Source organism: Odocoileus virginianus, chromosome 15 (assembly GCF_023699985.2).
Source record: "Odocoileus virginianus isolate 20LAN1187 ecotype Illinois chromosome 15, Ovbor_1.2, whole genome shotgun sequence".
Classification (NCBI taxonomy): domain Eukaryota; kingdom Metazoa; phylum Chordata; class Mammalia; order Artiodactyla; family Cervidae; genus Odocoileus; species Odocoileus virginianus.
Genome location: NC_069688.1, coordinates 33,805,301 through 33,819,778, shown reverse-complemented (window position 1 = coordinate 33,819,778; position 14,478 = coordinate 33,805,301). Strand labels below are relative to the sequence as shown.

The following is a 14,478-nucleotide window of genomic DNA, read 5'->3' as shown; positions in this document are numbered from 1 at the left end:
CTTTCAGTAGTTATATTTCTTCTGTATGTTTCATATTTTTATCATGTTAAATAATATGTTAAATCAAGTCATATATTCAACTATTTAACTGTTAAGTGAAATATTTCCTGAGGGGCTAAGTATTTTTATTATGTTAACAAAGTATTCTTGTCCTCCTAGTTTTTTAATGGTTAACAAATAGTCAAGGATGAGTATTGCCTTTTATCAAAATCTTTTCTTTTAAGTTCATTCTGTTTTTTAAAACGTTTGACCTATTGTCAATGTGCATTATATTAAGAGATCACCATGCATTTCTGACATTATGATGACAACAGCTAATATTTAGTTATGCTTACTATGTGCTGGGAGCTGTGATGAGTGCTTTCCATGAATTACCTTACTTAACCCTGATGACATTCCTGAGAGGTAGGTCCTATTATAAATTGCAGTTTATAGACCATAAATCTGAAGCACAAAGAGTAAAGTATTGACTTTAGTAACATACCTATCAGTGGCAGGCAGTTTGCATTCCAGAGCTCATGTTCTTAGGCTCCCATATGGTGCCTCTGAACCTGACCTTGGTGGACCATCCTCTCAATGCATTGCTCAATCTGAGTCACTGATATTTTTGTTAGGATTTTTATACCTTTTCTCGTCATTGAAATTTAATTATAGCTTTCTGTTTGGAACTACTTTTCTAGGTTTTTGAATCTGAGTTATGCATATTGAAATGAAAAATTTAGCTTTAATAACTTCCTTTTTATATAAAAAAACTAAAAGTTTATATGGCATTGTAATTATTCTTTCTTTTTTAAGAATTCCCTAATAAATTTTCTGACTTCAGAGACATTCTTGGATATAATCTTTTGATATATTTTAGCTTCTTTCTCATTCATGGACATATTAAAAATTTCTACTTCTTGAGTAAATTTTGGTTATTTATAAATCTCTAAATTGATTCATCTCAGAAATTGTAAAATTTATTATCATACAATGGAACATGGTATCTCACATTGGTACTCTCTTTAATCCAGTCCCTTTCTCATTTTAATACTGTCTGTATATTTTCACTTCTTTTCCTTAATTTTAACTTGGTAGATGTCTATTTTATTGGTAAATACTTTTATTGAATATATTATTTTAATTTTCCTTCTGTTTTCTAATTCACAATCCTTGGCTTTAAAAATATTTTTACTTCTTCTATGTTTCTTTTGTCAGAGCTTTAGTCTTATTGCATATTTTAATATCTTAAGTTATATTCTTACTTAATATATTTGTATTCTTTTTTATTAATAACAAAGCTATGTATAGTTAAGAACAATCCAAAGGTTTTGGTATGCTATGTTATCTTACTTATAATTTTTTTACCAAAATAATTTAAAATAATATTATAAACCACTTATATAGTTTTTGCCATAAGCTACTAGTACTCTTGGGGCTTCCCTGATGGCTTAGATGGTAAAGAATCTGCCTGCAATGTGGGAGACCTGAGTTTTATCCCTGGGTTGGGAAGATCCCCTGTAGAAGGGAATGGCTACCCACTCCAGAATTCTTTCCTGGAGAATTCCATAGACAGAAGAGCCTAGCAGGCTACAGTCCAGGTAGTCACAAGGAGTTAGACATGACTGAGCAACCAACACTTTCATTTTTCAGTACCACTCTTACCACTATTACTTGTTACATTCTCCTACTGATATTTTGGCTTCATTTTCTCTTTACTACCCCAAATGGGTGCTAAATTAATAATAATCTAAGACTAAAGGAGAATTTGCTATTTTTTTGTACTACAATAGCAAGCAATCAGAATTAATTTGTTTCTTCAAGCTATTGAGTCTTCTGACCTATACACATAGACTTTCGTAGCTTTTGAAAACTGAAAACTTGAGGACAGCTTGTTGTTCAGTCACCCAGTTGTGTCTAACTCTTTGTGACCCCATGGACTACAGCACGCTATGTCCCAAAGTTTGCCCAAGTTTATGTCCGTTTCATTGGTGAGGCCATCCAGTCATCTCATCCTCTGACACCCTCTTCTCCTTCTGTCCTCAATCTTTCCCAGCATCAGGGAAGAGAGCCTAGGCCTTAATAAAATTCAAGATGAATCCGGAGTTGGTAAATAACTTTCTAGTCAAATTAAAAAAAATTAATCCCATATAATTTCTAGAACCAGGGTAAGTCTTTCGAATGAATGACTTAATAACTTCATAGAGCTGCAAAGAGGTTACTTTTAGCAGCTCCAATCTGGAAATCTCCCTCTGGAAATCCATTGATATCTATACTAGAGAGGCATTCTTTTTAATTAAGGAAATTCATGAGACTGCACAATTTTCAATTGCTTTTATAAGAGATCAACAAAATGGAAAATCTAAAAAACAGAATCCATTTGAAACATGATATGAAAAAGTGATATTCTGGAAATTCATAACCTTCCAGATAAAGTACTGGTACCACCCTATCCCATACCATCTGAGCCACCGGGGAAGCCTGGTGTACCACAGTCCATGGGGTTGCAAAGAGTTGGACATGACTTGGCGACTGAACACACACCCACCACCCCCATGTGAACACACCTCGGCAGGATGCATAAATTGGCTTGTTTTCTCCACAACTTTCTTCTATTGCTTTGCCCTGAAATCACGTGGATGCTGAGAACCGACACATAATCTCTCCAGGTGATGTCTAATTAATATTCTGGAATGAGATGGTCTCTCATTCACCCCTGTCACTTTGATTCTAAAATGACATATTTTTAGAGGGGAAATGAGATGCTACTCACTTGGAGAAAGCAAATCAATCTCCTCCTTTCCTTCTTATTTCTAATAATTAGTCTATGAGTTAAAATCTGGCTTCAGAGTCAGAAGAAAGTGATGTTGTCAGTAAAGGAATTCAATGGATACTGACAGAAAATCATTTGGAATTTGAATTGTATTGATACTGAGCTAATTTTCCTAAAACATTGCTCTCTTTGTGTTAATTCTGTCTTCAAAATTCTCCAGTGTCTCACCTTTGCCATTTCAGTCCTTCACAACCTTTTCCCCATCACAGCAAGTACAGAAAATTTTACCGAGCACAGAGATAAACTGACAAGCATACTTTCAGCAGAAAGAGGCTGATTCAGGGGCCTTCTCTGTGTTAAGCTCTACTTGGCTGCCCCAGGTGAAAAGAGATCAACACATTGGAAAACTCTGGCATCCTGGACAAAGTGAAAACTTCTACTTTGGGTTTCAAGTTATTCCACCATCTGGCTACCAAACTGACTATCAATCTTTTACTCTTACTACTTCCCTATATGACGTTTCTTCTGTTTCAGCTATTTATTCATTCTATGCAAAATAATCACTGTACTTTAAGGTCTCTGTAACCTTTGCTTACGCCTTTTGATTTATATGGAAAAGCCCTCTCATTCTCTCTACTCGTCAAAACCCTGACCATCATTCAGGACCTCAACCCACAGCTCACCTCCTTTCTAAAACCATTTTTGACCAAGTCAGAGAAAGCAAGTAGTGTTATCAGATGACTTTTGGTAATCTGGAAGGTCCTCCTGCAGGATGTGGGGTCTGAACAAAGCCTTGAAGGATGAGAAGAAATTGAAAGGTGGTGAAGAGGGAGATGAGAAGGGTCTTTCACATTCAGGGGCTTGCATGTGGCCCAAGAGATCATAAATATCAGCTTCACCTGGAGAGATTTTGAGTGGGTAGGTCAGCATCAGGACAAGAAATCTGTATTCTTACAAAGCAAATCAAGTGATTCTGATGTGTAGCTATATTTGGGTGCACTGTTTGCAGAGGACTGGAATTACCTGTCCAATAAGGTTTTCTCATACTTATTGTCTCAGTGGCAGCTCTGGTCCTTCTGGTCTAAGCACTTCAAGTTCACAGGCACAGTGGGATGTAACATGCCAAGCTGGATAAATCAGGGTCTCTGGGTCTTTATACAAGGAGATTTGGAAAAAAGCTCTCTTGTTTTCCTTTAAAATACTATGCTGAAATGATATAAACTCAGAGACCCACTTTTTCTTTTTTTTTTTGCTGAAGGGGAGAAAGTTTGTCTTCAGCAGAAAAATAAAAAGCAATAATAGGAGCCGGAGCAGAGCTTTTGACCCTTACAATTAGGCTGTACCTGATCCAATCCCACCCAGATTTATTCTGTTATTTGAGCCAATAAATGACCACTTTGCTGTTTAAAGTAGTTTGTGTTGGGTGTTTACGACTTAACAACTGAGAGAACCTGAGGCAGTGGTACGGGGTACAACATGGTTAGTGGAGAATGAAACTAGAAGGGAGGTTGAGGGTTCCAGAGGGCTGTGTGGCCTGGCTGAGGAATCTGGATTTACTCTGTGGGCCTTGGGGAGTAACTGACATTTAGAACAGGAGAGAACAAGGTCATAGAGCTGTGTTCAGAGAAAGAACTGGCCACAGGGTACAGAGCAGATAGGAAGAAGGAATTAAAGAAGGCTGCAAGCATCAGTGTATCCACTGTGAATGGGCCTCTGAACCTACTGAACTGGAATACTTCCTGATTGCTCATGAAAGGTCCTAATTGTAGAAAGGCCATTAAGCAGAGTTACAGTGCATATGTAAATATGCATCCGTATTTAAGAAGACAGACATACAGACACAGAGAACCCACAAAAGTAAGCTCAAGTGTGGCCATTTCTGGAAGAAAATGAGAGTGGCCAGGGAAAGACATCCTGAAGGAGGGCTGTTAAGCGTTAAGCAAGGATGAAGCGCTAGCTTGCTGGACAGGAATACAGCGCTGGCGGCAGGCTGGGGAGGATGGTAAGTATCTCAGAGGGAGAAAAAATTCTCTCTTAGTAAGAGAAAGCCAAATCTGGGAGGTGTGAGAACCACAAGCTTGATTAATAAGGGTACTTGTTTTGTACTAGAGCCAGAATGTCTCTGTGGCTTAGGTTACTTATATTTCTTGAGGTTCCTGGTACTAAAAATTTAAGAAAATGTGCCAAAGCAAACTGTGATGTGTTTGAAATACTTGTAAAATAATGACATCATGAATTTTTGACATAACATTATATACAGCGTAATAATGCTACTTATAAAACAAACACTTTTAAAAATATGACTTAACAACATATACTGGGAGTACTCTAGTACTAGGACACAAGACTACAATTGTCAGATGAACACTGAGTTCTCTCAGTCCTGCCAGCATTTCTCTGCTCTTCACGAAAAACATCATGAGTGCTTGACACCAACTTTCCAGATCTGAGGTGAACTTGAGACCCAGGCCCAACATCGTCCCTGCTTGTCTATAGTCATCTCCACCTGCCAGGCCCCAGAAGAGTCTGTTTCCAGGAGTCAGTCCTTAGCACCTCTCCTACATTGTTCTCAGTGCCTTGCTTTCTACATGTGTCAAGTACTCCAGAAATATGACAGTTGCTGCATCACGCTATGCCTGTATTGCAATTTCCTTTGGTTATTCCTGCTGCCTCTTAACCTCCAGCTTCTCCTCGCTCTGAGTCATCCTCCCTATCACTGGCAAAGGTCTCCTGCTTAAATAAAGACCTGAGCATGACATAACCTTGCCTCAAAATCATAAAAAGATCCCTCTCTCCCACAGGATAATATTCAAGTCCTTTAGCATGAGTTGTGACAACTTACAAAGAGCCCAAGCCACCCTTCCCATCTCATTGCCCATTATTCCTCCAACACGCCACCCCTCTTGTTTTTCAGCTGCTAGGTCTGGTCTGACTCTTTGTGACCACATAGACTACAGCATACCAGGCTCCTCTGTCCTCCACTATCTCCTGAAGCTTGCTCAAATTCATGTCCATTGAGTCAGTGATGCCATCCAACCATCTCATCCTTTACCACCTGCTTCTCCCTTTGCCTTCAATCTTTCCCACCATCAGGGTCTTTTCCAGTGAGTCGGCTCTTCACAACAGGTGGCCAAAGTACTGGAGCTTCAGCTTCGGCATCAGTCCTTCCAATGAATATTCAGAGTTGATTTCCTTTAAGATTGACTGCTTTGATCTTCTTGCAGTCTCTCAAGGGACCTCTCAAGAGTCTTCTCCAGTACAACAATTGGAAAGCATCAATTTTTCAGCCCGTAGCCTTCTTCATGGTCCAACTCTCACATCTGTACATGACTACTGGAGAAACCATAGCTTTGACCGTACCGACTGCTTTCGGCAAAGGTTCACCCCCTTTTACTTTTCAGCGAAGGTGCCCTGATCTTTCATTTCTCTCTGGTTTTGTTCCTGCTCTTATCTCTTCCTGAAAAACACTTCCTTTCTAGTTAATTCTTACTCATCCCTTCTGTGGAAAGTTCTTCAGGGCTCCCAGTGACAGGGACTTTCTGATCCCTTTGCTCAAGTCGCCTGTCTTCTGGACAGGGAGCATCAAACAATGAGATCACTGCAGAGAGGGCCCGGGCTTCGTTTCACTTTATTTATCTTTGTATACCCTACCCTTGCACTGTGCATAGTAAGGGCTCCATACATCCCAGCTGGATGATTCAATTAATCATCAATAATATCCGCACCTTTCAGAAGCAAATGCAAACTCAGCCAAGATGACCTCTTAAACACAATTTACTCCATCAGATACAGCATGAGGGCCCACAATTTTCTGGACTGTTCTTATAAGAAGCTCAGATGATTGTAAAATGGTTTTCAGTTCCCAGATCTCCATACAAACATGCTTCTTCCAGAGTAAGTCCTTTTTCTTTCCCAGGTGCCTCCTGACTCGTCTGAGTCTGTGGAAGAACTTCTATAAGATGTCATTTCCTTGACTGAAGCTATGATTTTAGTCCAGCATAGAGAATCATCACCATCACTCATTGCTAAGATTGTGGCATGCTGCTTATCTGCATGTAGTCATTCCTCTGGGTAGAAATAATGCATTATTAACACAGCTTTATTATCAGGCCCAAGTTTGGCAGACAGAGCAACATTAGAGGATAATTGGAAGGACAGCTGATTTGTTAGCAAAATGTTGCTTTTTGGCTAATGAATCATTCCGATTTTTGCCCTGACAGCTCAGTAACAAGCTTGAAGACAATTTTGCTTCAGACCATTAAACTTTGACAAACCAGTTATTAACTACAGCTAGAGCCAGCAATCTGTGGGGATTACTGCAATTATGAACCTTATATGTAATTTTTTAAAATCATTAGTTGAGACAAGGTGAGTCTGATGATGGAGGGGCTGATGACTGACAGACTCTGTCACTTTGCAATACACAAGGCGATAAACAGCTTCTGGGAGGACTAATCCATCAGCAGATGCACTTTGCTGGGAAGATGGAACAAGAGCAATAAAGGTTATTGCACTCAAACAACAAGCCCTGTTTGAGAAAAGACAAGGCTGTTCTTTGACTTCTATTTTAGAGGTTGGAGGTCTTTTCTCAACTGAGAACTAAATGAAAGTGCAGGGAACAAACCAAATAGACAACACGACAGGTCTCCTATGATCTGGGTTCTCTTCCTATGCTTTACTGGATTGTTGCTGCATTCAAGACAATCATACTAAGTGAAGCAAGTCAGAGAAAGTAAAATATGATATTATTTACACATGGAATCTTAAAAAATGACACAAATGAACTTATTTATTTACAAAACAGAAATAGTCTTGCAGACACAGAAAATAAACTTATGGCTACCAAGGGGGAAGGTGTGTGTGTTAGTTGCTCAGTCATGTCTGACTCCTTGCAATGCCATGGGCTGTAGCCTGCCAAACTCCTCTGTCCACGGGATTTTCCAGGCAAGAATACTGGAGTGGGTTGCCATTTCCTTCTCCAGGGGATCTTCCTGACCCAGGGATCGAACCCGGGTCTCTCATGTTGCTGGCAGACGCTTTACTGTCTGAGCCGCCAGGGAAGCCAGGGGAAGGTAGGGGGGAGATGAATTAGGAGTTTGGGATTAACATAAACACACTACTGTATATAGGATAGATGATCAACAAGGACCTACTGTATGGCACAGGGAACTCTACTCAATATTCTATAATAAGCTATATGGCAAAAGAATCTGAAAAGAATAGGTATATGTATATGAACAACCAAGTCATTTTGTTGTACACCTGAAACTAACATAACATTGTAAATCAACTATGTTCCAATATAGAATAAACATTTTAAAAAAGAATCTCATTAGAAGGTGCCTGTCCTTTCTTATTATTCCTCCCCAATATTCATGACAGTGATTTCAAGCCCAGGTGGTTAAGATAAATTAATGGAGCAGAAGGAAGTAGTGAAGACTATGGTAAAATTACACATCAAACAACAGCACATCAGTGGGCCAAACTGTGTCATCTGGTTTACAGACAAAGTCCAGGTCCTCAGTCTGGAGACCCTTTCAATGCTGCCTGCACCTCTCCAGTCTCATCCTTTTATACTTCCCTTTTTGAATCCTTATGCCCCAATCTAACTGGAATATTCTTCAAATGTGCCCCACTTTCTAATCTCTGTACCTTAGCTCTCCCAGGAATGGCCTCTCTTGTGCAATTCATTTCTACATATTCAAATTCTACTCACCCTCTCAATCTCAGTTTCCTTACTTGTCAAAACAGGGAAAAGATGTAGATTATATCCAAGTTAAGACCCCTTCTCATCTTCAGTTCTGTGAGTCTGAGGCATTTTCACCAAACTGTGTTTAGTACACATACGATCTGGTGGCCCCATGGGGCCCTAACCCCATGTCCTGTTCTGTATCCCCTAGGTGGGCACATTGCTGGGAGTCTTGCTGTCATCACGGATGCTGCCCATCTCTTAGTTGACCTGACCAGTTTCCTGCTCAGTCACTTCTCCCTGTGGTTGTCATCAAAATCCCCCTCCAAGAGGCTAACCTTTGGATGGCACCGAGCAGGTATAGTTCATCAACTGGGCATCGATGCAGAGTAATGCTGCAGTCAAATCAAGGATAAAAATGGATGGGATGAAGCCAAGCTTTGTTTGAAAATCCCTTAGAGGCACATCTCCGGTGCACAGAGTGAAATAGATGTGTATAAGGGATTGTGTGCTCTCAATGCTAATTCCACCAGCAGCCAGATTAATGGCGGTTACCCCTACTCCGATGGGACAACAGGAACACATGCATGATTTTAGCAGCCGCCTCAGCCCAAGGATCTCAGTGTGTGGTAACAGCCATGATGTTATTCATTAAATGACTTGGCATCTGGGAGAGAGGGCGGGGTGAAGCTTCTGACATTTTGCAAAATAAAGCACAGAGAGCCCAGAGAGTTGGAAAGACTGAAGAACTTCTCCTAGAGGGGCTGGGGATAGAATATGGACTTTCCAGTTCACATGGCATTTAGCCATTCACTGAATGGCTTAGCTGGATATCTTGTTCAAACAACCATCCACAGCCACAAGAAAAGGAGGAGGAAGAGGAGGAAGAGGGGAGGAAAGTTTACTTTTCCTCTTTTCTTAGAGCTAGGTCTTTGATGGGGTGATGGCTTGCTCTTGTCTAGGAAGGGGACCAGGTATGATGAGGCTTTACAGTCAGGGAAATTTTTACTGTGGCTCATTTTTACAGTCCACCCATCTCTTCAACACACACTGCCTCTCTACTTCTCCTCCTCTGTATTATTTCTTATGTCAGAGGAATAAGAGGAGCTTCTGGCTGAATGTAAAAATCATTTATACTAAGAGTTATAACTCCATATTTTCACACCAGTTGAGAAAATCAAAGTGAAAGAGATCTGAGGGCAGAGCTTTGGCCAACATGCTAACACAGACAGCCTTCACTAAAAGGTGCCACTAGACACAGACCACAGGTTGTAGCCTGATGATTGTGAACTGTGGTTTTTCATGCTTACAATGATAGAAAGTTCTAATTTCATGAGATGAGATGGGTGGTTGGCATCACAGATGCAATGGACATGAAGTTGAGCAAACTCAAGGAGATGGTGAGGGACAGAGAAGCCTGGCCTGCTGCAGTCCATGGGGTTGCGAAGAGTTGGACATGATTTGGTTTGACTGAACAATAACAACAATTTCATGCCAAACAATTTATCATCAGAGGTGTTTTGCACTGTCTTTCCTTTAACATTCAGAGAAAGAGAGGGAGAGGGAGAATTGAGGCAATAAACATCAATAAAAGGACTTGGTGACATTGTGATTTGAAGATGTTTTTCAGTCCCTAATAGGGCTACATTTGGAAAACATGTACCTTTGACTGAGTACCCATTATTGATCCTCATAAATTTTTGCATGCATTTTATCCTTTCTGATACCATTGGTCAAAGCTGTTTTGTAAACACACGGAGGACTCAGAATTTAGATTGCTACTTGAACTTTCTCCTCCTAGCCACGGAGGTCAGTGAGAATGGACACTCTAGCAGGCCAGAGCTGCTCAATGGAACTCTCTGTTTCAAGAGAAATGTTGTACAATAGATAGTACGCTGTGGCCATGGAGCAATTTAAATGTGGCTAGCGCTAGTGAAAAACTGGATATTTAATTTTACTTTAAATTTAAACAGCCACATTGGATTGATGGCTACCATATTAGGCAGCACCTCCACAGACATATAGGTGAAAATCAACTAGTACATCAAACATATAACTTCATGGATAACTTTGTTTAGGAAGAAGCTAAGTATAAAAAGTGAGTTTAGGTAAAGATAATGTTAATACATGCACCCAATGTCCATAGTAACATTATTTTAATTTCCATGATATGGAAGTAACCTAAGTGTCCATCAACAGATGAGGGGATAAAGATAAGATGGGCATACACACACACACACACACACACAGACACACACACAGTGGAATACTACTCAGCCATAACAAGAGTGGAAATTTGCCATTTGCATCAACGTGGATGGATGATTGGGAGGATGTTCTACTAAGTGAAATAAATCAGACAGAGAATGAAAAATACTATACCACTTAAATGTGGAATCTAAAGAATTAAAAAAGCAGGGGAGAGGAAGGGGGAGGAGCATGATCAGGATAGGAGATTATGAGGTACAAGCTGTTACACATGAAGTAAATAAGCTACAAGGATATATTATACAGCACAGGGAATCTACCCAATATTTTATAATAACTATAAATGGAATATAACTTAAAAAAATTTTGAATCACTATCTCATACACCTGAAATTTATATAACTTTGTCCATAAACCATACCTCAATCAAAAAATAGAGTGTTAAGTGACCCATGAGACAGGGGGCATGTGGATATAGCAAAAATCATAAATTGCATATGTAAATAACTGAAGTCTGGGAAATGATATGTTACACTGCTCTACTTAAAAGGGGGGAAGGTCGAAATTATGGGATGTGCCTGACCACTGACTCACAGAGGGTTTCTAGAGCCTTGTAGGGTTTTAGAACTGATCTAAAAGGTTGAGTGAAAGATCAAGGTGAGGGTAAAGGAGCTTCTAAGTAAGCAAGCATGCTTTGCTCAGTGGGAAGCTTGAACACTGTCTTATCTTTAAACATTCATGTAAATGTCTCTATTCTGATATTTTTCTTCCTTACTCTTGCCCATAAAATACAGTTAGAGTGTTGACATACCTTGGAGTTTGCCTCTATATTTATAGTATGTTGGGTTGGCAAATGAAACTCATTTTCATTAAGCCTCTGAAACCTTCCCTTTTTACTATTTTACAGTGCTGGCAAGTTGTAAATGTTTTATGGCAGAATTAAGAGTTTCTAAACACATTTTACCCTTTGTGTCTCATTATTTCATCTCTTAATAACTTTCAATCATTTTAGCACCTGTTTAAATTAAAATCCCTCAGGAAAACAGCAAGGGCAGGCAGCAATTAATATGCTTTAAAAATTTGCTGAAAATTACTTAGTAATATGGAGCATAATGAACTGATATTTTATGAATGCAACAAGAAAGTGTCTCATCTTAGTACTAAAATTCATCCACACTTCTGCTTTGTAAATGACTAAGTGAAGTACTGGGAGGGCTCTTTTCTTCGGTGGGGAGGTGGGGCATTAATGTCTTACGAGTCCTGGGGAGATTCAGGTGGCTCGCAGATTCTTTGTGCATGGGTGTCTGTGTGCTCATATCCCTAGAGGTCCTTGGGGCCCTGCTCTCCATTCTATGCGTCTGGGTGGTGACAGGTGTGCTGGTGTGCCTGGCATGTGAACGCCTGCTGTACCCCGATGACCAGATCCAGGCGACCCTGATGATCATCGTTTCCAGCTGTGCGGCGGCAGCCAGCATTGTGTAAGCAGCCCCACACGCTGCCCGTGAAGCTTGTCAGGACAGAGATCTGTGGGGTTTTGCTGTTGTTATTGCTTGTTCCTGACTCCTCCACTTGTGAGGATGGTAGAGACCTGACAGGGCGTTCACACGGCTCTACGACCAAGGATCAGGCTGCTTGTGCTAGTTAACGTGCATTTTAACAAACGCTTCTGAGAGCTACCGTCTTGACTGCTTCCTGTGTGCCAGAGACTGCTAAGATCTTTTGATCTACATTATCAAGCTCAATGTTCACAACACAAATACTTTACAGATTAGGAAAACTGAAGCTCAGTAAGGGTAAATAAATTGCCAATGAGGTAGTGCAGAGGAGGATTTGAAAATAGATCCACCAAACCCAGGATTGAGCTTCCAGCCATTCTACTCTCTCACGCAAACTGACAGTTCCACGTGGGATGTGACTTACCCCTCTCCTGTTTTTGTTATATGAACACATTATGGGTTCCCAGAGACTTGGGTTGGAAAGGATCGTAAATTTTGTTTACTTCAGCCCTTTACTACTTTTGAATTCCCTTTTGCAATATCCCCATAAAATGGTCATTAGTTTCATATATATTTTAACAGAATAACAAGGAATTTATTTCTCTCAAGAGCAACTTATCTTATCTTTGCATCATTATGACTGCATGAAAATTCTTCCTTAAGCTGTGTTAGCTAAATTCTCTCTTTAGTTTCCATTTGTTGGCCCATTCTCTTATCCAGACAGTCTTAAATCATTCTCATAGGACATCCGATCATTGCCATATTGGTCTGGTCTTCCTAGATGAACTGTTTGATTACTCACGACAATGGGGAGTTGAGGCCAGGACTTTGACCCTTTTTGGTTGATTTGCTCTATCTTATTTGATAGTCTGATTTTGGGTAACCTTACTTAAAACTCTGTTATCTATCTATCTACCCATCTACCTACCTACCTACCATCTACGGTAGACACAATAATGGCCCACCAGGGATTTCCACATTCTAACCCTTGAAACTCCTGAATATGTCAATTTACATGGTAAGAGAAACTTTGCAAATGTGGTTAAGTTAAGGATGGATCTTGAGAAGGGCAGATTATCCTGGATTATCCAGATAGGCCCAACATAACCACGAACATCCTTATAAGAGGGAAGCATAAGGTCAGAGGGGAGAGAAGATGATGGCTGGCTTTGAAGATGGAGGAAAGGGCCTGGAGTCAATGAACGGAAGTGACCTCTAGAAGCTGGAAAAGGTAAGAAAATGAATTTCCCCCTGGAACCTCCAGAAGGAATGTGGTCCTGCCCACTTTCTGACCTTCAGAACTATAACATAATACATTTATGTTGTTCTAAGCCACAAAGGCTTTGTGGTAACTTGTTATGGCAGCAATAGGAAACCCAGATATCATCTATGTATCACCTATCTTGCAATGTAACATGATACATGCAATCAGGTAGGTTCACACATAAAAGTGAAGAAGACACTGAGAGCAGAGTGGCATTTTAAACAGTGTTTTTTTTTTATTTTTTTATTTTTTAAGAGAGGGTACAAAGGAGTCCTTGAATTAGAGGACAACCTGAGCATGCATACTTTGAATAAGCTCTTCTAGATACTCTCATATTCTGACCTTGTACCTACTTCAATTTCTTACTTCTTAGTTTGGGACCATTGCTCAAAATCTTTAAGACAAAACAATCCGAAGAGTGGTATTTGATCTGCTGTCACTGATGAGATCCCTAATTCCACCCAGTTAACTTGAAAATGCATTTCACATTGGCAGTGGGAGAAAAAGTTATGGAGAGATCAATACAAGTCTATCACTCCTAGGAGACAAATAAGCCAGACCACATGTCCTGCTGACCGGGGATCAATGTCATCATCTTTGCATAAGAAGAACAATATGTCCCCAGGACAGCAGTAACAATAAAAATATTAATAATTTCTCAAGAGTCGTTGTCACATAGGCTGTGTCCATGCAGCCTAAAGATGAAGATGCACCCAGTTAACTACCACATAAATCTGGCACCTTGATGATTGAGGCTGACTTTCTAAATAGATACCATCCACATTTTCTTTTTACTGCAACCGCTTTCAAACCCTGAGCCTAATATTGCAGGTGATTTTCATACTTACAAAGACCAGGGAATTGAAAAGCATTGACTTCCCTGCACAAGGAGGCAGTTTTTATGGATAAACATACTGAGTGACTAAAATGTTTACTTAGAGAACTGGGATTACAGATTTCAAGTGCTAGATGCTGCATTGTCTGACTACAGAGATATCTGAACCATAATTTGGGAATAAATCTATTCCTTGGGAGCCCCAAATCAGGGCAGAATGTTCTAGCAGATGTT

The 14,478-nt window shown here is 40.0% G+C and overlaps 1 protein-coding gene across 1 annotated transcript in view; it reads left to right on the top strand.

The window, feature by feature from the left end:
- Positions 1-14,478, top strand: part of SLC30A8 (solute carrier family 30 member 8) — a 36,724-nt gene that overhangs the window by 11,503 nt on the left and 10,743 nt on the right. Inside the window, exons 3-4 of the mRNA XM_020888658.2 lie at positions 8,653-8,799; positions 11,974-12,127. Coding sequence (XP_020744317.2) covers positions 8,653-8,799; positions 11,974-12,127 — 301 coding nt within the window. The remainder of the gene's footprint in view (positions 1-8,652; positions 8,800-11,973; positions 12,128-14,478) is intronic.